Genomic DNA, 23,139 nt, shown 5'->3' with positions numbered 1-23,139 from the left:
AAGAGTCACCGCCTCCGTTGCAGCTTTTTTGGGGAAGGGGAAGGAGCCCAGCGAGCGAGGCCAGGATAGGCTGCGGAAGGGGAGCAGTGTGATAGGCAGAGCAGGTCGGCGCGGAGGAGAGCAGGACCCGCCAAGAGGGCGGAAAAGCTTGCGAGGAGGAGGGTGGGGCGGACAGCCGCCCGCTGCTCCGGCGCTCTCGAACCACGCCACCTTAAACGCCGGACTTCCTTAAGGGAGGGCGCCCGAGCCGCGCGCCAGGGGGCGGAGCCTCCCATGCAAATAAGAGGCGTGGGTCGCGGGGCGGGGCAGATGGGGCGCTGACCTGACGTCAGGCCCGCGGCCGGGACAGTTGGCTCGGCGGCGGCGGAGCGGCAGGAGCGGCGGCGCGAGCAGGGTTGCGCGGCGGGGCGCGGGGAGCGGCGGCGGCCGAGCCGGAGCAACATGGCGCCGGTGGGCGGGGGCGGGCGCCCGGGTGGTGGGCCGGCCCGAGGGCGCCTCCTCCTGGCGGCGCTGGTGCTGCTGGTGCTGCTGTGGGCGCCGGGGGTCCGCGGCCAGGGCGGCCCCCAGCGGAGCGCGATTCTGGGCATGAGGCTGACGAGCTGCAGCAAATCGTGTGAGATAAACACGGATGGCATCATCTCCGTGTCCGAGGGCAGCACGGTGAACCTGAGGCTGTACGGCCAGGGGCTGAACTCCTTCTCCAGCAACCTGATCTCCTTCACTGAGGTGGACAACGCCGAGACCTTCCACAACTCCACCGAGTGCCCCGAGCTCACCAAGGACCTGGTCGTCCAGAAGCTGGTCAACGTGAGCCGCGGGGACACGTCGGGGATGCTGGTGGTGCTCACTAAGTTCCTCCGGAGGAGTGAGAACACGAAACTGTATGCGCTGTGCACCCGGGCGGGCGTGGACAGGCCCTGGCAGAGGTGGACGGACAAGGATTCGCTGCTCCTCATGGTGGAGGAGGCTGGGAGGCTCCTGCCCCTCTGGCTGCACGTCCTCATCATTATGGTGCTGCTGGGGCTGTCGGGCATATTTTCTGGCCTCAATCTGGGGCTGATGGCCCTGGACCCCATGGAGCTGCGCATCGTGCAGAACTGTGGCACTCAGAAGGAGCGGCGCTATGCCCGCAAGATCGAGCCCATCCGTCGCAAGGGCAACTACTTGCTCTGCTCCCTGCTGCTGGGGAACGTGCTGGTCAACACCTCCCTCACCATCCTTCTAGACAACCTCATCGGGTCCGGCCTGGTGGCCGTGGCCTCCTCCACCATCGGCATTGTCATCTTCGGGGAGATCGTGCCTCAGGCCCTGTGCTCCCGACATGGGCTGGCCGTGGGTGCCAACACGATCATCCTCACCAAATTCTTTATGCTGATCACCTTCCCCCTCAGTTACCCCATCAGCAAACTCCTGGACTTCTTCCTGGGTCAGGAGATCCGCACCGTTTACAATCGGGAGAAGCTGATGGAGATGTTGAAGGTGACCGAGCCCTACAATGACCTCGTGAAAGAGGAGCTGAACATGATCCAGGGGGCCCTGGAACTTCGGACCAAGACGGTGGAGGATATCATGACCCAGCTGCAGGACTGCTTCATGATCCGCAGCGATGCCATCCTGGATTTTAACACCATGTCGGAGATTATGGAGAGTGGCTACACCCGCATCCCCGTGTTTGAAGACGAGCAGTCCAACATCGTCGATATCCTCTACGTTAAGGACTTGGCCTTCGTGGATCCCGATGACTGCACCCCGCTCAAGACCATCACCCGCTTCTACAACCACCCGGTGCACTTCGTCTTCCACGACACCAAGCTGGATGCCATGCTGGAGGAGTTCAAGAAGGGTAAGGCGCCGGGAGCGGCTCCCGCATCCCTCTGTGCGGTGCCTCTCGTATGGGGACCTGTTCTGTGTCTGCTGATCTTAGCGCTCCATTCATGTGACCCTGTCCATTTGCCCAGCACGTCCTATGCCTCTGCAGAGATGGGCAGTCAGGCCAGCAGCAACAGTTCTTAGGCATCTGTGCTTGTGCCCCAGGTGGATTCAAGCAAGGCAAGACAGTCTTGCCCACGTGGGAGCGGGATGGAGTGAGGCCATCCTTCAGGGAGGCCAGCACCGGGGCTTGGAGATTAGGGCATGGTCCTGGAGCCGGCACGTCCTACTGGGGTCGGGTGGGCAAAGGGCTGGGGGACCCGGAAAACCTTCACGGTGGAGGGAACATTTGGGGAGATCCTTGAAAGCTGGGGAGACTTGGTACTTGAGGCAGAGGGAATTCCTTGAGCAGAGAAGCTGAGTTGGGGAGCAGGGGATGTGCTTCTGCTTCAGCAGGTGGTTCCATTCCTGTGGGTACAGGCTCTGCTGATGAGTGGTCAGTAGGGGAGAGACTGAGCCATCCAGGGCCTTGGGAAGAGCCTGAAAGTCAGGGCAGTCAGTCTGCTGGGCGCTCGGAGCTCTGGAAGGTTTTGGAGCCAAGCGAGAATGCTGTCACTGGAGCGCCTGGCCCACGGAAGCCAAGTTGGGAGGGCAGTCACTGGCTCTCTGCCAAGAGCAATGCGAAGTAATGCTTTTGACTGTTCAGTAGAAGCGAGCAGATTAAGTTTTGGTTATTCTATCTTTCCCAGGCGCCGCACATAAGCTTCCCTCCTGTGGTCTGCTGGGTATCTTCAGTCGGCCTGGTTTTTTTCCTCACACGTGCTGTTGGTAGTTAGACACTTGGAGGGTTTACTCAGCAGCCTCGGTGCTCAGAGCACACACCCCTTTCTTTATTTCTAGCAAAACTTTCCTCCTGCCTCTCCCGCTCCGAGTGACAGTAAACAAGTCAAGTTAGGGAGCAAGACCCTCCTCGGCCAAAGGCAGTGAGGAGACTAGAAGGGGAGCTCTTTATAAAGGAATGGGGGGCTCACCTAAACCCCAGAACTCTGCTTCACTCCCCACAGGTGGGACTCCTGCTGGCTGAGGCAAGACCTCAGCCCGTTGTTGCTCATTTCTGGAAAGCCTCAACTGGCTGGATCAGTGGGTGACAGAGGAGGATAAGGAGGAGCTGGCCTGGCAAGGATGCTGGGTTTAGAGCCAGGGTGGGGACTGGGTACCTTCCCTTTTTCAGTTTGACAGACTGAATCTCAGCATCAGAGCTGAGGAGAACTCCAGTTATATAAGCCTGAATGGGAGACAGCCTGTAAGGACCAGAAGTGAAGGGGCTGGTGGTAATGGCACAGCCCCGGGGGAGCTTCAGTGTGGGCAGACCCAGGAATCTGTTGCCCCCAGGTATCAAGTCCAAACAGAAGAGCAGGGGGGATTTGAGCCCCACCCCCACCCTGCAGCCTCTAGGCCTGGAGGACTTTTCCTATGTTGCTTGGTCAGGAGCAGGGTTAGGACTCACCAGGGCGGCTTTCTCCTTAACCACCTCTATGGTCTTTGGGACTTGCTGGTGACACACCCGACAAGCACGTTTGCATCGTCCAGCCCGGATCTGGATCCAACCCGTATGGATTGGTATGGTCAGGCTTCCCAGCCCCTGATCAGCAGGGTGAGAGCTTCCTGAATCTCAGCAGGGCCATCTTTGGGCTCATCTTTTAAAAAAAAAAAGTACCACCACTTCCTGAAGCTGGGAATACAGAGCTAGCATCTCTGAGGCCAGAGCTGTGCTGAGTGGGGCTCTGCAGATACACACTTGAGTCCCCTGGACCCTACTCCTTATCAAGCTATAGCCTGAGGCTGACGCCTGGAGGGGCTGCTGGTAATTCCGTGGGCGCACAGGCACAGTTTGCTCCCTGCGTTGTGAGGCCCTGGGCATTACACCATCACTTCTTGGTTCCTAGTTTTAACTCGTGGCTGTGCTCTCTCCCACATCTTCCCCTCTGGCATCTTCCTTTTCAGTCCAGGGCCCTCTTGGACATGGCAAATGCTCAGTGTACACCTGCAACTTATGCCTTTTCTTTACAAATCCGGTATTTAGAAGCCTTCTTTTTTATTTCATTATTAAAATATTTATGTATTTGGTTGCTCTGGGTATCAGTTGTGGCACATGGGATCTTTCTAGTTTCGGCCTGTGAAATCTTTAATTGCAGCATGTGGGATCTAGTTCCCTGACCAGGGATCGAACCCAGGTCTCTACATTGGGAGCGTGAAGTCTTAGCCACTGAACTGCCAGGGAGGTCCCAGGCTTCTTTTTTTTTTTTAGCTAAGAAAAACCCATAAGCTGGGTTAACACAGCCAGCATTGTCAGCAGCACAGATATTTAAGCCAGGGTGCCTACCTAGTTGAGCCAAGGGGCTTTTCTGTGTTCTGGGGGACCCTTCATCACCTACAGGTTGGATGAGGGTCCTGAATCTCTCCAGAGTCTTTCTGCTGTGAGTGTGATCCTCTTTTAAGGTCATTTCATCTCCACCTTACCCACCAGCATTGTGAGTTCCTTGAGGGTTGGCATCATGCCTTGTTAGCATTTTCTCCACTCATTTGCCTGGCGAAGAAACGAACAGTAAACGTTTGTTAAACAATGAGTGAGCAACAAGTGAGTGGCTCTGTCACTAGCCAGGCCGGCCTTGCTGGCCTTGAGGACACTCCCAGCCCGGAGCCTTTGCGGTGGCTGCTCCCGCAGGCTGGAATGTTCTCCCCCAGACTTTGTGGCTCACTCTCCCCTCCCTTGTGTCTGCTTCATCTTCTCCATGAGGCCTTCCTGTCACCCTTTTTTAAAACTGTAACTCCTGGTCCCTCCCTGACCTTCCTGATCTAACCTGACCCACCCTGTGCTCATTTTTCTTTTTCTTCTATCACTTTCTAAGTGATTTATGAGTTTACATTTTTATTGTCTGTCTCCTCCCACTGTTCCAAAGGGCACGGTCTAAGTTTTGTTCATCCATATATCCCTGCCCCTAGAATGGTTCTTGTTGTTTAGTCTCTCAGTCACGTTGGACTCTTGTGACTCCACTTACTGTAGCCCACCAGGCTCCTCTGTCCACAGGATTTCCTAGGCAAGAATATTGGAGTGGTTTGCTATTTCCTCCTCCAGGGGATCTTCCCAACCCAGGGATTGAACCCAAGTGCCCTGCATTATAGGCAGTCTTTATCACTGAGCCACCAGGGAAGCCCTAAAATGGTTCTTGGTACGTAGTAAGACTTTGATTGAAAAGTCCCTGAAGGAACGAATGACCTGCCAGATTTGAGGATTATCCCCATTCCAGAAGTGTTAGAATTTTGAGGAGCTGATAAGGGATAAAGACAAATCGGTGTGCGGTGCTGTTATCCAGGGACTTGACCCGTTTCCAGCTGCGCCAGGAAAGCCAGGAGGAGCTCCTGCAGAGACACATGTGTTAGAGGTTCGGGTCACGGCCTCAGAAGCAGAGTTTGGGGTCCTGGTTCCCCTTCCCTGTGCCTCAGTTTCTCAGTGAATAAGCGGTCTTTGAGCATCAGGAGCTGACATGACTTCACTCACCAGCGAGAATCATGAATATGCTCTGCACACTTAGAGACAGGCACAGAGAGTCATTGCAAGCCGGCGGCTCTGAGCCTCGCCTGGAGACTGAAGCAGGGAGGTGACAGCTTGCCGGGCTTCCCAGGTGGCTCAGCAGTAAAGAATACACCTGCCAGTTCAGGAGACATAGGAGACACAGGTCCGATTCCTGGGTAGGGAAGATCCTCTGAAGGAGGAAAAGGCAGTATTCCCGCTCCAGTGTTCTTACTGGGACAGAGGAGCCTATGGCCCACGGGGTCGTGAAGAGCTGAACATGACTGAGTGGCTGAGCGTGCCCGCCTGGCTGCTTCCCAGCTGTTTCTGCCTCCCAACAGAAGGCAGCTGTTGCCAGGCGCCTGCTGAGCCCTGCACAATGTGTGAGACATGATGCCCGGTGCTGTGGGCCCCGGTAAGACCCGCTAGCTGGTGGGAGCTGTCAGGCCACTGGGAGGCCCCTGCTGTTTGAACCTTGGTCCTCCTTCTACTTGAACCTCACCTAGAATGTTGGCAGTACCGGGTGTTGTGGTTGAGTTTGGCCACAGCTGGAAATCTGAAAACAAAGCCTCCCTGGGATACTCCTGGCTGGCCATGTCTTTCCTTCACCACAGATGCCTCCGAAGACCCTGGAAGCACAGTAATGAATGAACTCTTCACTAGAGGGTTTGGAAGCCCCCGCCCCTCATTGAAACCTACCCTCCAGCTTCTGCTCTGCCCCTCCCTCCAGTTCATTCCTCCTCCTCCCAGACATTCAGCTCTTCTTTAGTCATCTTATCTTTCCCCACCCACTTTATAACCACCTAGCCCCCAGTAAAGAGCTGGGTTTAAACTCTATGGCTTGGTCACTGACCCCTGAGGTAACCTTAGACCTAAACTGCTCCTTATAGATAGTGGGGTATATATTGGAGGGAAAAAGCTAGAAATGATTTCATTAAAAACTCCTCCGGTATTTCCTATGCCACATCACATTTTCCCCAGTGGCTTCATTTTACTCCTGAAACAACTTTATAAAGGCCGGAAAGAACACCACATAATTTTTGCTTTTGGTTCCTACCATCTGGCACACCTTGAAGGTATCTTGTTTCCCTGCGCCTGCTTGTTCTTTCATTTGCTCAACAAACATCTAATTTTTGCAATCCTGTGTGTCAGACGGTGTGCTGGCTGTTGGGAAGCAGAGGACTAACACAGCCCTGTTCACAGACGTCGCGGTCTACTAGGGAGACAGACATGTGAACAAAACTTCAGCAGGCACTGTGGGGCTCCCAGGAAGGCCTAGGCTTCCAGAAACTTCTGAAGTTAGAAGGACAGGACCCAGTGATTATTCAGAAACGTTGAAGTCTGACTGGGACGTGTTTGTGAACATGTGAGGTTTTTGCCTGGGATTCAGGTTGAAGCTGTTGTCATTTAAGGGGAGCAGGCGGAGGAGGGAGCAGAGCTGGGGTGGTGAGGGTCGGGGAAGGGCGGCGGCAAAGAATAGCGGGGTGACCCTTTCTGGGACTCCAGGACTCTGGTGGGTCAGTGAGTGCTATGCCCGCCTGGGCTTCCTGTTCGTGTGCAGATGGGGCATGAACAGAACTCAGTGGGGCTGGGGTGCGGCCCGGGAGGCCGCCCTTCTGACGGGCTCTCAGGCGATGCCGTGCTCGCTGGTCCTAGACCACCCTGAGCAGCAGGAGGGCACAGTCCACCCACGTGGGTGTGCAGCTCAGGTGCCACGTGGGCTTGGGAGTGAGGCCGGAATAAGGCTGAACGGTTTGGGAGTCAGCTGAGGTGGAGCAGCGTGCGTGAGGCATGGAGGCGCCTGGCTGAAGCGAGCCCAGCTGTGGGATGGGGCAGCTTCCAGAGTGGAGATCAGGCAGTCCCGCACCTGGACTCGGATGTCGCCACCTAGAAGCAGTCTCCATCCGAGCTGGTGATTTGACCTCCAGAAGCCTCTCCGGGGGCCAGTGTATCTGGGCGAATGAGGGAGATGCCAGCAGGCAGCTGAAAGGACGTTGGCCAGGCTGCCGCTTGCTTCTCTTCACTGTGAGGCTTGTGGGCACCTCTGCACCTCGCTGGCATCTTGCAGCCCACGGACAGCCTCCACAGAGGTGCTGGAGCTGAGAGCACTTTGAGCCATCTTCTGTTTACACTCTTCCTACAGCTCTTGTGTGTGTCCTGGAAGGTGCTGCCTTACAGCCAGGCCCTAGTAAGAGCTGCTTAGAGCCTTACTTGTCAAAAGTCTTGTATTTCTAATTCAAAAGACCAGCTCCAGAGTTTTCCTGGACCGCTCTGGTCAGCACAGGGGGTCTCGGACAGTGCACAGACATCAAACCCCAAGCCGCAGACCTGTGTCCGCAGAAGTGAATAAGAGGCAGAAGACTCTCAGGAAGTGAGGCTTGTCAGTAGAAGTCTGACGTTTCAGCTGGCTTTTCAAAGCAGAGTAGACACGGCTCTTTTCACGTGCTGGGAGCACTTGGATGAGATCACGGGGTGAGAAATGAGCTTCTCAGCTCTGGGTGCCATCCTGGGAGAAAGCTGCTTCTGTGTGTTGTGGCTGGCTCTCTGGCCTTCCCAGAGGGGCAGGGAGGTTCCAGCGTCGTGTGCCCATATCCCCCACGGTAGCGCTGTCAGGCTGACGAGCCGGGTACCTGAACGGCAGGGACATCCTTGAGGGAAAGGAATGGTGCCTGGTGACGTTTGCCTCGTCTCCTTGATGGCGGGGACTGCAAGCCTGTTTATCAAACACTCTGTAACAGGGGAGTGTGCCGGAATGGAAGGATGGACCGGCCCTTCTGTCGCTGACTTGGTGACTGATTCTGGCAGAGCCCCTGGTTACTGCAGCCCCTCCCTGTGGGGAGGGACGACTTGTCTTGTCCTCTCATCACACCTGAGGATTCAGGACAGACGTCTGGTTGTGCAAAGCTTTGTGGCTACAGCACAGACTCCTGGCTCATTTCTAGATTCTAGATTACGTAGTCTAGATTACGTAGCTTCTAGACTACATAGTCTATTCCTGTTCCATTGATTATGTGATTTTCTTTTCATTGATGTTAATTAAAAAGACCTGTATATCATTATCAGAACCTTTGAAAACACACAGAAATCGAAACAAAATATCTATAAGCCCGTGATCTTGTAGATAGAAGGAACCACTTTTGATATTTTGATCTATTGTGATAAATTTTTAAGAAATTAGAAATTTTTTTTTGATGATTGTTGACTTTTTTTGGATGTGGGCCATTCTTAAAGTCTTTATTTGTAACAACATTGCTTCTGTTTTATATTTTTTTGGCCTCGAGGCATGCGGGATCTTTGCTCCCCCGCAAGGGGTTGAACCTGCACCCCCTGCACTGGAAGGTGAAGTCTTAGCCGCTGGACCACCAGGGAAGTCCCTTAAATGTTTTCTTCTTCTAAGTTTAAAAAGTCTTATGACAAAACAACAGGGTCAAAATCATTTTCATTTTTACTGTCATGTTCTCTCCATTGGGCTCCCCATGTGGCACAGTGGTAAAGAATATGTCTGTAATACAGGAGACCTGGATTCGATCCCTGGGGAGGGAAGATCCCCTGCAGAGGGGAATGGCAACCCACTCCAGTATTCTTGCCTAGAGAACCCCATGGACAGAAGAGCCTGGGGGTCTACAGTCCATGGGGTTGCAAAGCGACGGACACAACTGAGTGACTAACACTACTCTCTCCCATTAGCTGTCCTTACGTGTTTCCACATTGAAATCACTGTGTATAGTTTTCTGCTCTGCTCTTTGGACCAGAGTTTAGATCCCTTCTTCAGATTTCTCCTTTGATAAGAAATGAAATCCCTTTCTATCCCTGGGTTTCTTAGGAGGAGCCTCTAGGAGGATTTCCAAAGGCTGAGGGCTGGCTGTGCCCTGTGGCTGACGGGAGCCCAGAGGGCTGGGGTGTGCAGCCTCCAGCCTGTTGTGTTGGGGGTTAAAGCTGTGATTGCTGGAGCATTCTCCAGAGCTTACAGCCAGAGGCCCTCCCCTGCTGCAGGGCCCATTTACCGTGACCTGGGCAGGGTGCTCGAAAGACTGGTTTCCCCGGGCTCTCTGGAACGCGTGGTCTCTGGTCAGCAGGCAGCCAGGAGCCTTGGTTGGAAGGTGCCCCCCTCCACATTGTCACCGCCCCGGGCAGGCTCACTCACACACCCAGACACATCCATACCCCCACAACACACACACACTCCCCCACACGTCCATACCCACATACTCAACAACCCTCCCACAGCCACACCCGCACACTCACACGCACAACCCCATACCCACTCCACACCCAGACACACCCATACCCGCACACTCACACACACAACCCCATACCCACACCCACCCTCTCCACTCCCAGACACACCCATACCCACCCACTCACACACAACATGCCACACATCTGCATCCACCCACTCACAACACCCCTCCGATATCCATACCCACACACTCACACACACAACCCCATACCCACACCCACACACTCACACACTCAACGCCCGCCCACCCACTCCACACCCAGACACATCCATACCCACACACTCACACACGACATGGCACACATCCGCATCCACCCACTCACAGCCCCCCTCCCACAGCCACACCCGCACACTCACACACACAACCTCATACCGTCACCCACACACTGACACACTCAACCCCATACCCACCCCCTCACACATACACATACATGTGCACATCCCCCTACCCAGTTGTCACACCCCCCCACACACAGGCGGCTCACTTGCACACACACACAGACTGCTTTTACACAGGCAGACAGGCATGCACATTTATCCTCCCCTCCAGGCAGGCGCTCCTCTCTCTCTCTCACACATAGGCCTGTACACATATACGCAAAGTCACCTGGAGTCCTGCTTTTAATGTACATCCGTCTCTCATCAAATTTTCCCAAGAGTGAGTTTAAAAAGGAGGAAAAGCTTATGTAGTGGAGTTTATTTTGTTAAAGGCTCAAAACAGTGACTGGCTTTTGGGCTCTGGTGGCTGGTGACTTGGTCACCCACATTAATGACAGCATCTAGCCAGAGGCTTGTGGGGAGGACGGAATGAGGTGAGGCACGCACGGGGCTTAGCTCAAGGCCTGGCACCGTGTCACCCTGCAGGGTCAGCTATCTTAAACATTACTGTTACTGCTGTCCAAAAGATGCCCCTCATTTGGGCCATGGTGGTTCTCACGTACCAACTTGGCTGGCAGCTGCCCCACCGTCTGGGCGTGGTGCCTTTCTTGGAATTATGAAGACATTGAGGTCAAAAAGAGCCTGTTATATAATTACAGGCTCTTTTTAATTCAGATGGCATCTTATCTGGACCCTAGCGGTTATGTTAAGGTAACAGAAGCCAGAGCTTAAGGCAAAGAAAAGTCCGGAAGAGTAATTTAAAACTGAGGAAATGCGCCTCATTTACTTATATTTTTTTTTCCCCTGCAAATTCCTGCCACTATCCTGATTGCCAGCACCTTCACTGCAGGAGGAGAGAGTGGGGGTCACTGCCCTCGGGAGATGGCCAGGGAAACAACGTGGCTGCACCCCATGTGGGTTCGTTCATCTCAGGACCTGCCAGTTGCCAATCCTCCTTGGTGCCCTGGTTAGGGAAGCAAGAGGCTGTGACAGAAAAGTAGGAACAAGAAGGGGACCCGAGGTCTGGAAGAGGGTGGAGCAGGGATCATGAAGAAGGAAGTACCTTCATGAATCCTGGGTTAACCCTCCAAGCGCTGTAGACGGGGAGCCGAGGCTCAGAGAGGACAAAAATCTTTCTTTCTCAGCCACGTGACAGCTAAGTGGCTGCCCCAGACTGCTCCCCTCCCCGGGGCCAAGCCCTCAACTGCTGTTCTGTGTTACTTAGTGAGACTGTAGATCCTGAAAACGAGGCCAGAAGATTGGGATATCCCAGTAACCCCAGGCTAAAAAATATACTGTCTGTTCTACATTTAAAAAAAAGTTATTTAACCAGTCAGGTAGGTGGGTGGTAGTATATCACTGTAATTTTCTTTTCTTCGTGATTTTAATATAGAGTTCCCTAGTGACTAATGTTGATCATATTTTCAGCTGCTTATCATCCATTTTGGTGACTAATGCTTTTGAGTCCCTGTTTAAGATTCTTTGGGGCTTCCCAGGTTATGCAGCGGTGAAGAATCCACCTGCCAAAGCAGGAGACTCAGAGGTTCAATTCCTGGGTCGGGAAGATCCCCTGGAGTGGAAATGGCAACCCACTCCAGTATTCTTGCCTGGGAAATCCCTTGGACAGAGGAGCCTGGCAGGCTGCAATCCATGAGGTCACAAAGAGTCAGACACGATTGAGCATGCACACATGAATGCATTAAGATTCTTTGCCTGTATGAAAACCAGGAGAAATCCTGTGTTGTATTCTGGAAGCGGTGTTGTTTACCTTAGAGATCTCTAATCCTTCTGGAATTTGTTTTTTATGTGTCACAGGTTAAGATTTTTTTTTTATAATTCCTATGGATGTCCAACTACTCCAGTAGAACTCATTGAAAAGCCTCTTGTTTCTCCACTAAACATGGTATCTGTGGGGGTCTGTCTCTGGATCCTCTTCCATTGGTCTGTTTATTGTTTTCTTGTTCCAGTACTGCATTGCCACAATTGCAGTAGTTCTATAGTGAACTTTGGAATCTGTTAATGTTAAACACTTTGTTCTTTGTTGTTCTTCAAGATTTAACCTCTTGCCTGGGAATTGTATGGAATTGCATTGACTTCCTGCATAGTTCAGTCGGTAAAGCGTCTGCCTGCTATGCGGGAGACCTGGGTTCAATCCCTGGGTTGGGAAGATTCTCCTGGAGGTGGAAATGGCAACCCACTCCAGTATTCTTGCCTGGAGAATCCCATGGACAGAGGAACCTGGTGGACTGCAGTCTGTGGGATCACAAGAGTCAGACTCGACTTAGCGCTATCTTTCTTTTTTTAATACATAACTTGAAGAATTGACATCTTTATAGTAAAGAATCTTCCAGTCTCCAAACATGGTTACCCCTGTATTAGTACATGCTCTCTCTCTTTGCTTTTTCAAATCTATACTTAAAAATTTATTTATTTGGCCGCACCGGATCTTAGTTGTAGCATGTGTGCTCAAGTTCCCTGACCAGAGATTGAATTCAGACGCCTTGCATTGGGAGCTCAGAGTCTTAACCACTGTAACACCAGGGAAGTTCCTAATTTGTACTCTCTTAATTTCTTTCAATGATAATAGTCATTTTCTGTGTAGAAGTCTCACGCTTTTCTTAGATTTATTGCTAGATATTCGGTGATTTAAAAAAATTTTTTTTCCAAATGTTTGTTGCAGATTTTCTCAACCAGGGTGTTCTGCAGGTCAGCTCAGGTGCTAGCCACAAGTTAGTAGACTCCGTCCCCCCTGCGCCCTTATAGTGTGAGGGCGCAGTCCTCCACACACTGCCTTCACCTCAGATGCCAGCCTCAAGTGGGGTTCCCTACACCTGTGTACGTCTGGCCAACTGGCTGTAAATTCAGGGGTTCTCATGACTCCCCTCAGGTTTGAGAATTTGCTAGAATGGCTCACGGAACTCAGAAAAGTGTTCCACTCAGGATTGCAGCTTTATTTTAAGGGCTGTACCTAGGACGGGCTCTGTTTGAGGGACAGAGTGGTCCAGGCCTTCTCCCCCCGAGCAGGGGTGTGTCACGCTCCCGGTCCAGTCTGTCAGTGGCTTCACCAACCGGGACGCTCCCCTGAGTTTTGAGATCTGGAGTTTTTATCATCGAACTTCCTTAGCATGATTGGTGCAGTCATCGGCCTTCCCTGGAGGCAGGGCCTTGTGTAGCTTCTTGTATTTAACTGGTGACCATCTCCAGTCTCCCTCTAGGGTCCCACCTAGAGTCATCTTATTAACAGCACAGAGACACTCCTGTCACTCAGCAAGTCCAAGTGTTTTCCAAGCTCTTTGACAGGAAGCAGGATCAGAGACCAGGTATATTCTTTTCATTAAAAATTTCAAAAAATATACATATACATATATTTGGCTGCACTGTGCAGCATGTGGGATCTTAGCTCCCCTACCAGGGACTGAACCCATGCCTTCTTTGGTAGAAGTGGAAGTTCTTAACCCCTGGACCACCAGAGAAGTCTCAGATGTATTCTTTATTACATTACACAAGTATAGTGAAATGTAGTTAATTTTTGTATAGTGACTCTGAGTTTATTGACTTTACCAAACTGACTATTCTAGTAGTTTATTTTAGATTCTTTTGGCTTTTCTACACATATGATTATGTTGCCTATGAATAATGGCAACATTACTGATAAACTTTAAGCATTTTATATCTTGTTCTTGCCTTATTTCACTGGTTAGGACCTTTGGGATCATGTTGACCTGGTGACAGTGGGCATCCTTGTTTAACTATCTATTGAGAAGATTGAATGGTAAATCTCCTTTTTCTGAATTATACTGATTGATTTTTGAGTGTTAATCCTTAAACATTTGTTTCATAACTGGAATAAACCTAACAGTCACGATGTATTCTTTTTGCACCTCACTGGATTTGCCAGTACCTTTTTTAGAATTTTGGTGTCTACATTCATGAGCGAGATAGGTCTATAATTATTTGTTCTGACATTAAAAAAATAAAAAACAATTGAGAAAGATATTGTTACAAGGTGTCCCTGTTAGGTTTTTGTTTGTTGTGATAGGAAAAATAATTGCTTAATTATTGCGTCTTTTCCCTTCTTTCAAAATATCCCAATTTAGGCAAGCAAATTTGAACATAGCAAGTAACATTCTCACCTTCTCCTTCCCCGTCACCTGCTTCTCCTTCTGACAACAAGCCTCTTACAGCAAATGTTGCTGCAGGGTTGTTTTTTTTTTTTTTTTTTCCATTTTTTAGTTTTTTTTCTCCTTCAGGTTTTTATATCAAGGTCTAGAATTATTTTAATAGTTTATAAGTTATTTGGGAACATGTGTGACTACCAGGAACCAACTGGGGTTCACCGAGGGAACCCCCCCTTTTTTTTGTGAAACGGGTAGGATTACTAGTTTAGTTCAGGAGAAAGCCAGCCCTAGACTTAAGGTATCTTGATGTCAGCATTTAAGAGGATTTCCTGTTATATCTTCATGGCTAACACGAGACACGTGGGCCATGAATGTCCCATTTAATTTTTTAAAATTTATTTTTAATTGGAGGATAATTGCTTTACAATGTTGTGTTGGTTTCTGCCTCACAACAAGGTGAATCATCCATACGTATACATATATCCTCGCCCTGTGTAGCCTCCCTCCCACCCACCCCGAATCCCACCCTCTCGGTCATCACAGAGAGCTGAGCTGAGCGCCCGGTGCCATACATCAATTTCCCACTAGCTATCTGTTCTACACACGGTAATATACATATTTCAGTGCTTCTCTCTCAATTCGTCCCACTCTCTCCTCCCCTCACTTTGTCCACAAGACTGTTCTCTACGTCTGCATCTCTATTCCTGGACGGTGGTCCAGTTTTTAGATTGATTTGCCTGTAGATTATTAGCTGGTTGCACAAACAGGTCCAAAGAGTGGATGCCTCTCAAGGCAGTAAGGACACTGTGAGTCTGTGAGCCATCACGGGAGGGGTGATGGGGAAGGGGCGCCTCCTGGGCTGGGGGCTCTGGGGTGGGAGGCCAGGCAGCCAGGAGCTGGGGTGAGAAATGTGAGAAATGTGAGTTAAATATGAGAAAAAATTACAAGAAAATTGGGGAGCTAGAGCACTGACTGTTGAGGATCTTAAGGAATTACATGTTTGGGTGTGATGATACTGTTCTGGTTTTGCTTTTTTTAAGGGTCTTTAACTTTTAGAGATGCTGAGTGAAGTGCTTTGGGCTTCCTTCCCTGGTGGCTCAGTTGGTAAAGAATCTGTCTGCAATGCAGGAGACCTGGGTTTGATCCCTGGGTCGGGAAGATCCCCTGGAGAAGGAAATGGCAACCCACTCCAGTATTCTTGCCTGGAGAATCCGATGGGCAGAGGAGTCTGGAGGGCTGCAGTCCATGGGGTCACGTGTGAGTTGAACAGGGCTGAGCGACTAAATCACCACCACTGAAGTGCTTGGGTAAAAGTAGCAGATGTTTACAGATAAGATCTGGGATTTCCTTCATAATAAACCAGTGGAGTGGGTGGGAGGAGAGAGGAAACAAGATTGGCCAGAGGAGTCGTTAATTGTTTGAGGTATGTGAAGGATGTAATTATATTATTTCCTCTACTTTTGTATATGCTTTTATTTTCCATCATAAAAGGTTAAAAATTAGAGACTACTGGTTAACTGAAAAATCAAAGGCATGAAGACCTGTCCCCAGCGTGAGAGACCAGGCTTAGGGTCCCCCAGCATCTCCTTGTCAACAGCTTCACCCCTAGGGCACTTGGGTTAAAGAAGGCTCTTTGGGGAAGTCCCATTTCTGAATCCCAGCTCGCTCACTCACTCACAGTGCTATCCTGGGCAGGGACCTCTCTGAGCAGGGCTTCCCTCCTGTGAAGAGTGGGGTCCATCATAGATGCTCCTCAGGGCTGGGGGAGAGGAGAGGGGGACAGTTCCCTGCCCCCTCCCGCACACTCACCCGCCCTGACTGCTTGGTGCCGGGGTGGAGGTGGGGGGGATGTGGACCCTGGGAGGGACACCCAAGTGTCTACTAAGTGAAGGGACGGTGAAAGTGTGGCTCTTTACAGGGAGGCTGTAAACAGCTCTTTAAACTTCTTGGATTATGGACCTTATTAGGAAAAAAAAAATTTTTTTTAATTGTTTTGGCCATGCCACACAGCATGTGGGATCTTAGTTCCCTGACCAGGGATCGAACCATTGCCACTTGCATAAGAAGCTCAGAGTCTTAACCACTGGACTGCCAGAGAAGTCTTCCTCTAAATTTTTATAATTTCTATCTCCATTCAAACACTGTATACATGTATGTTTTACTAATACAAATATTATAAAACAAAGGAAAAAATTGTCAAAGAAGTAAAAATAGAATAACCATTCTTTTAAAACATTTTGCTAATAGTTATCACTTCCTATCATCTCTAGCACATACTTTATATATTTTCTCAAGGCACAAAATACCCTTGTGCTATCCCTCAATACTGACAGTGGCTGTATGTCTACGTTTCACATAGTTTTCTTTGTTTTGAATTATTTTGGCCAGTCACTCAGCCCTGACTCCATCTTTACTGATTTCCCCCCAGTGCTGGTTGGGGTGGTGGGTGGCAAGGGGGCCTTTGTAGGGGCCTCTGTCTTCACTCCGGGATCTCCTTGTTAAGCAGCTCTCTATCTTGTGAGCTGTGCTCCGGTTATGTTTTTCACATCATGTGTAAATCCCTGTCTGCACTTGCTCTCGATTTGCTAGAATATGAGTGAGTGAATGAGTGTGTTTGTGTGTGCAGGATCCCCAGAGCCCCTTGGTCAACTGTGATGGCTGGTGACCTGCTGACTTGCAGACCTAGTCTGGGTCCACCCATGGTCAGTCTGTATAGTAACAAAAGCTAAAGTTGCTTATATATCTTGGATTAAAAATCAGTGGAAACAGTGTCAGGGATAGGTACCCCCTTGGGAGATCCTGTCCTGACAAGCCATGTCAGCGTTTCTGTCTTTTTTTTATCTTTATCTGGCTGCGTCGGGTGTTAGCTGTGGCATGTGGAATCTTCTCTGCATCATGTGGGGTCTTCTGTTGTGGTGCACAGACTCTCTAGTTGTGCTCGGGCTTAGTGGCCCTGCAGGTTGTGGGGTCTTAGTTCCTGGATCAGGGATCGAACCCCAGTCCCCTGCATTGGAAGGTGGATTCTTAACTGCTGGGCCACCAGGGAAGTCCCTGCGTTGTTGTCTTGCTCAGGGTGGCTGGGCTGGTTGGTTTCCTGGTCAGTCTATGGAACCCCTTTTACCTGTGCACTCCTGTGCAAGTGAGCACCCACCCGTGCCTCCATTTCCATTTATCTTTCCTATGAGACTGTCCCCATATGACTTTTTTTTTTTCTGCTTTACTCTGTTTAACCCTTTTTCTTGCCATTCATTTTCATGTCTTTCCTTTTAAAAACATAGCCCACCAAAAGGCAGTATTTTCATTGGTGATATTTATTGAATAGCTTACTTATCGAGTACCTGCTGTATATCTGGACATGGAGGAATGAGTCAAGAACCGCCAAATACAATTTCTATAGGTGAGAGTGTAAACGCGGACACATCCTGGAGAAGGCAGTTTGGAGGTTTCTATTGAACTTGCCCTTTGACTTAGTGACTCCACATCTATAAATGTTATCTCACATGTGTCAAATGAGGGATTGTCCTTGCGGGGTTGTCTGCAGTAGGAAGAAACCTGGAAACGATCATGTGTCCATCAGCAAAGCTCCATCCTGGCCCCTACCAGCGGATTTCTCCACGGGGCAGTCGAGGAGCCCTGTGCTGCAGCGACATTGCCGAGTGCAACATGCCAGGTGCAGAAAGGTGTGTCTTATGTTTTTAGTTAAAATAAAAATAGAAGTAATGGATTTTATCATAGAAACTTTCAGAAAAGTGGAAAATGATTAAGAATTAAAAGTCAGAGTCACTCTCATCCTGCCACTGTAAATATTTTTGTTGGGTTTTCTTCCAGTGAGTCAGCGGTGAACTAGATTGCTTCTCCCCTTCAAAACGAGATAGCCTTCTTTTCTTTTCTGATTATAAATGGAAACATTAAAAGGTAATACAGGTTGACTTTAAAGTCCACTTAAAATTCGACCCCATGAGCTGTAGCCTCTGTCCGTAGATTTCTCCTGGCAAGAATACTAACTTGAGTGGGTTGCCATTCCTTTCTCCAGGGAATCCTCCAGACCCAGGGATCAAACTAGGGTGCCCTGCATTGCAGGCAGATTCTTCACCATCTGAGCCGCCAGGGAAGCCCTTAAAATGCATTAAGCCAAAGCAAAAGAAACCACTGTCACTCTTACTGCCCTGGTTTGGAGCTGTCTGCTTTACACAAATGGTGAACCGCCGTCCTTTAAAATAAATCTGTATCTACGACAGCCTTTATAGTGGCTGTCGTACTGGGTCATAAACCACACTGGGCACACCTTGCTCATGGCCTGGGCACTTCTTTTGTGTTAAGGTCTTTCTTAGAAGTGAAAGAAAACTGACTAATCCAAGGTCTTACACATTTTACATCTTGATGCATACTGTCAGATCATGATGGAAAAATTTCATTGTTCTTTCCAATACTGCTCTCTTTTAGTCACCATAGCCTCATGTTTTAATTTATATTAGAATTAAGGACCTCCTCAGTGTTTTTTAAAATTAACTATAAAAATTTTTCACTTAAAAATATTTTAAAAATTTTATTTATTTAATTTTATTTTTGGTTGCCCTGGGACTTTGTTGTTGTGTGTGGGCTTTCTCTAGTTGCAGCAAGTTGGGGAATACTCTCTAATTGCAGTGCTGGGGCTTCTCTTTGCTGTGACTTCTCATGTTGCAGAGCACAGGTTCCAGGCACAAGAGCCTTAGTAATTGCAGCCCTTGAACTCTGTAGTTGCAGTGTGGGGGGCCTAAAGCATGCGGGTTTCAATACTTGTGACACAGGGGCTTAGTTGCACTATGGCATGTGGATCTTCCAGGATCCAGGATTGAACCCGTGTCTCCTGCATTAGCAGGTGGATTCTTATCCACTGAGCCACCAGGAAAGTCCCTCTGTCCTTTTAAATTGCTCATTGATTAAACAGCTCCCGGCCCTCCCCAGTCAGGCCTTCCCTGCTGTAGATATTCTGCGATATTCCTTTTGTGTGTAACTCTCCCACCCCCTTGGAACTGATGCCACTGGGGGTTGGGAGGGCTGTGCTTTGCCTCTCTGGTTCCTCTTCTGCCCAGTCCTGCCTTCCTGCTGGGCTGGGCCAGGCTCCTCCTGCTGGCTGAGGTCAGCACTATTAATAGTCAGCTTAATCCTGCCCTGGCCGGATGGAGGGAGGCAGAGGAGGGGGATTCCCAGGAAATCGGGGTGCCCACTCTCTGTGAGTGCCAACCTGTGGCCCAGGGCTCTGTCCTCTGGCAGCCTGGCCAGCTCCTCTCCTGGTGGGGGTTGCTGAGAGTTCAGGGCCAGCCCTGGAACCTGGGTTGGCAGGAGATGAGACCTGCCGGGAGGCCAGAAAGAGATGCGGAGGACACCATTTTGGGTTGTGGGATGCCCGCGTCTGACCTGGGGCCCCTGGATCTTTCCGTGAGCAAAGGTGGCTAGAGCAGGTGAGCAGGGCCTCTTGGAGCCCTTGTGTACTTTGAAATCCAGCACCTAGGAATGTGTTTTTCTTATGGTCTTTGAGAGACTATAAAGATTTTTTATGGGGGAGAAGGGGACACAGGCGCTTGCTAAAATGGGCATTGTGGCGGGTTGAGGAGTGGGCTTTCCGGTGCCCCTGGAGACCTCCCTGTGTGTTTCTAGCAAAGACTTTGGAGTGTCTGCTGTGTGCCGGCATTGGGTGAGAGACGATGGGAGGATGCTTGGAGAGGAGGGAGTTACTGTGCCGCTGCATCCTAACCTGGCTGGATGCCAGGCGGCTGATGCGACAAGCCCTGCGAGTACTGAAAGGAAGACCTGGGGCGCTTCGGGGGCAGTGAGTGCTCACAGGGCACCCCGGGCTGAGCCTGGGCAGGTGGAAGGGTGGAGAGGTGGGGGAGGGGGAACTCAGGCAGGTTCTGCGTCCTCCCTCTGCTCACCTCCTCTTCCCCGTGGGAGAGGGCAGTGAAAGAGGCCCAGGCTTGCTTGGGCCACTTGGCAGTCTGTACCTGCCAATCCTGCCAGGGTTTCTTGAGGTCTCACGTGCAGGTTTCTGACCTGGGCCAAGGCTGCCCAGGGCGGAGCGGGCAAGCTTGCAGCCAGATAGGGCCCAGAGGTGAGCTGGGGACAGCAGCTTCAAGGTGCCTCCGGCCCCACAGGACTCTCCCGGTCCTTGCAGCGCTTGAGTGTAGAAGGCCCGGGAAGCCCTAAGCCCCAAGAAGCAACGTGAGGACGTTTGTAAGAGTTTCTTTCTGATTGTACTATTGACTATGGAAATGGAAATGTTAGAATTTCTATTTAGGAAAGTATAAAAAAGAAAACAGAAGTCATGCTGAATCCCCCTAGACTGGTTAAACCACTTGAATTGAAATTGTCTTTTTTCTCTTTTTTGGTTGGAAATACTCAAACATCAGTAATTTCATATGACTCAGCCAAATATATTCTTTTTACTACATTTTCTCAGCAGTTTTTTTAAATTAGGACTGCTTTGGAAAATGTTGGATTATCAGTTTTTGGAGTAGACACATTATGTCTGTTTACATGTTTCATTTCTCATTCCTACCGTCCCCCAAAACCCAGTTATCCAGTTGAATGGACACTCATAATCAAATGAGGTGACTCATTAAAATAAAATTCTACATTAGATTTAATAAATATCATACAATGAGAGTCACAAGTCTGAGTCCTAATTTGATCCTCTTATTCTAAATGGTAAATCAGCTAACAGTAATTTCTGAATTACAGAAGCTTCTTTTTTTAAAAAATATATATTTTATTTATTTTATTTGGTTCCACTGGGTCTCAGTCACAGCATATGGGATCTAGTTCCCTGACCAGGGATCGAATCTTGGCCCCCTCCATTGGGAGCACAGAGTCCTAGCATGCTGGGCCACTTGGGAAATCCCAAAAGCTTCTTGAAGACTGAAATTCAGAATAATTCTTTGCCCAGTCTCTGTCCCTCTCCCCCTCCACTGTTGGTTCCTAAAGCACAACCACGAGAACTGTGGCATCCATTCCACAGGTGTTATCGAACACCGATATGTGCCGCTCGCTGTTCTGAGTTTCGGAAACACAGACGAAAGCCTCTGCTCTGATGGAGCTCTCAATCTAGTGGGAGAAGATGGGCCATGAGACGATAATCGCAATGAACAAGCACTTTCTGTTGTTTATTGTCAGTGATAAAGACCCGGGTTGTGGGGCTGGAGGAAGGGTTGTAGGCCTCACCGAAAGGGGATGTTTGAACGTTGAACGCAGGCCTGAAGCAGGGCTGAGTGGGCGGCTGTTGGGGGAGGAGCAGGTCAGGCCCGGGGAGCGGCCTCAGGTGTTGGAGGAAGAGCCGGGGGGCTGAGAGTCGCCTGCGCTGGAGAGGAGGGCAGCACGAAGGCCTTTGGGGCCCAGGCCCCGTGAGGAGCACGGCGTCTCTGTGGAGTGGGAGAGCCACTGGAGGGTTTGGGGTGCAGCGGGGCTCCCCCTTGCTGCTGTGTGGAGAGTAGACTCAGGTCCAGGATAAAGACTTAGGATCTCGCTCTTTGGGTGAGAGGAGATGCCTGTGGCTCAGCATACTCAGACGGTAAAGAATTCGCCTGCCATGCGGGAGACCTTGGTTCCATCCCTGGTCGGGAAGATCCTCCAAGATCCCCTGGAGGAGGGCATGGCGACCCGCTCCAGTATTCTTGCCTGGAGAATCCCATGGAGAGAGGAGCCTGGCGGGCTACAGTCCATGGGGTTGCAAGAGAGTCAGACTTAACTCGGCGACTAAACAACAACGGCAGCCTCTGCCAGTAGCAGCGGAGGCTCCCGGAAGTGGTTGGATTCTGGGTGTCCGTTGCAGGCAGAGCTGATGGAGTCCGCTGAACTGGCTGGATGCAGAGGGTAGAGAAGTAGTGGAGGCACTTTATTCCCCCAGACCCCCATCCACTTCACAGGTCTGGGGCAGGGGGTTGACCGAGTCAAGGTCAAGATACTGGGTCGGCCAAAAAGTTGATTCAGGTATTTTTTTGTAACATCTTACAGGAAAACCCCAATATTAGACATCCATGTGGAGCTAGCTGTGAGCCAGCAGCTGGATGTGAGTCTAGAGGGCACAGGAGAGGGCTGCAGACAGTTATTGGAGAAACCTTGATGTATAGTTTGTATTTAAAGTCCTGAGGCAAGGGCCAGGTGCAAGGACTGAGCCCCGGGACTCTTCTCAGGAAGGAGAAGCAGCCCTGGGGTCAGAGGGACACCAGGAGAGCTGTGTCTGGAAGCGGAGGGGAGGGAGGACTTCCAGGAGGAGAGAGAGAGTTGCTCAGAAACTGTAGCCTGGGCAGGTCTCCTGAGAATGAGACCCCACCATTGGAGGTCATTGGTGACCTGGGCAAGAGAGGTTCTCTGGCCAGGCGGGGAGAAGGTTCTGCTAAGACCAAAGAATGGCCTTTCTGGAGACAGATAAGTTAGGAAAAAGGCAAACACAGCCCAGGGTCCATACTCGGGTCAGCAGAGGGTGACCTCTGTGTCAGGGCCCCAACTGGCCAGCTGCAGTTGGCGCCAGGGCTCCAGGCTCTTAGCCTGCAGGGCAGGGCTGGTCGAGGACGGTGCCCCAGGTCCGCTCACCTACAGGATACCTACCTGACTGGAAATTGCTGCCCTTAGAGGGCACCCACACCCACCAGTGGAGCCCACAAACCCAGGCGCCCCAGAGAGGAGGCAAGAGGGCTGAGCGGGAACTGAGGAACCTACTCGTTTCATCCATGGAGGGGCATTTTGGTCCTTCAGAGAAGCTGCTTACCTTTCCCGGTGAGGCCCAGGGTGACCCGTGACCATTTGTGCGGCAGGACTTGTTCTGAGCCTGTGGGTTAATTAGAGGGTTCAGTCGTTGTCCAGCCACTAAGTCGTGTCTGACTCTACAACCCCAGGGACTGCAGCACCCTGTCCTTCACTGTCTCCCAGAGTTTGCTCAAACTCATGTCCATTGAGTCAGTGATGCCATCCAACCATCTCATTCTTTGTCG

At 50.6% G+C, this 23,139-nt stretch overlaps 1 protein-coding gene across 1 annotated transcript in view; it reads left to right on the top strand.

The window, feature by feature from the left end:
• Nucleotides 1-441: 441 nt before the first annotated feature.
• Nucleotides 442-23,139, top strand: part of CNNM4 (cyclin and CBS domain divalent metal cation transport mediator 4) — a 35,734-nt gene continuing 13,036 nt past the window's right edge. Inside the window, exon 1 of the mRNA XM_061155989.1 lies at nucleotides 442-1,843. Coding sequence (XP_061011972.1) covers nucleotides 442-1,843 — 1,402 coding nt within the window. The remainder of the gene's footprint in view (nucleotides 1,844-23,139) is intronic.

Source organism: Dama dama, chromosome 11, assembly GCF_033118175.1.
Source record: "Dama dama isolate Ldn47 chromosome 11, ASM3311817v1, whole genome shotgun sequence".
NCBI classification, from domain to species: domain Eukaryota; kingdom Metazoa; phylum Chordata; class Mammalia; order Artiodactyla; family Cervidae; genus Dama; species Dama dama.
The sequence above is the reverse complement of the archived record's forward strand: the minus strand, read 5'-3'. Positions and strand labels throughout refer to the sequence as shown.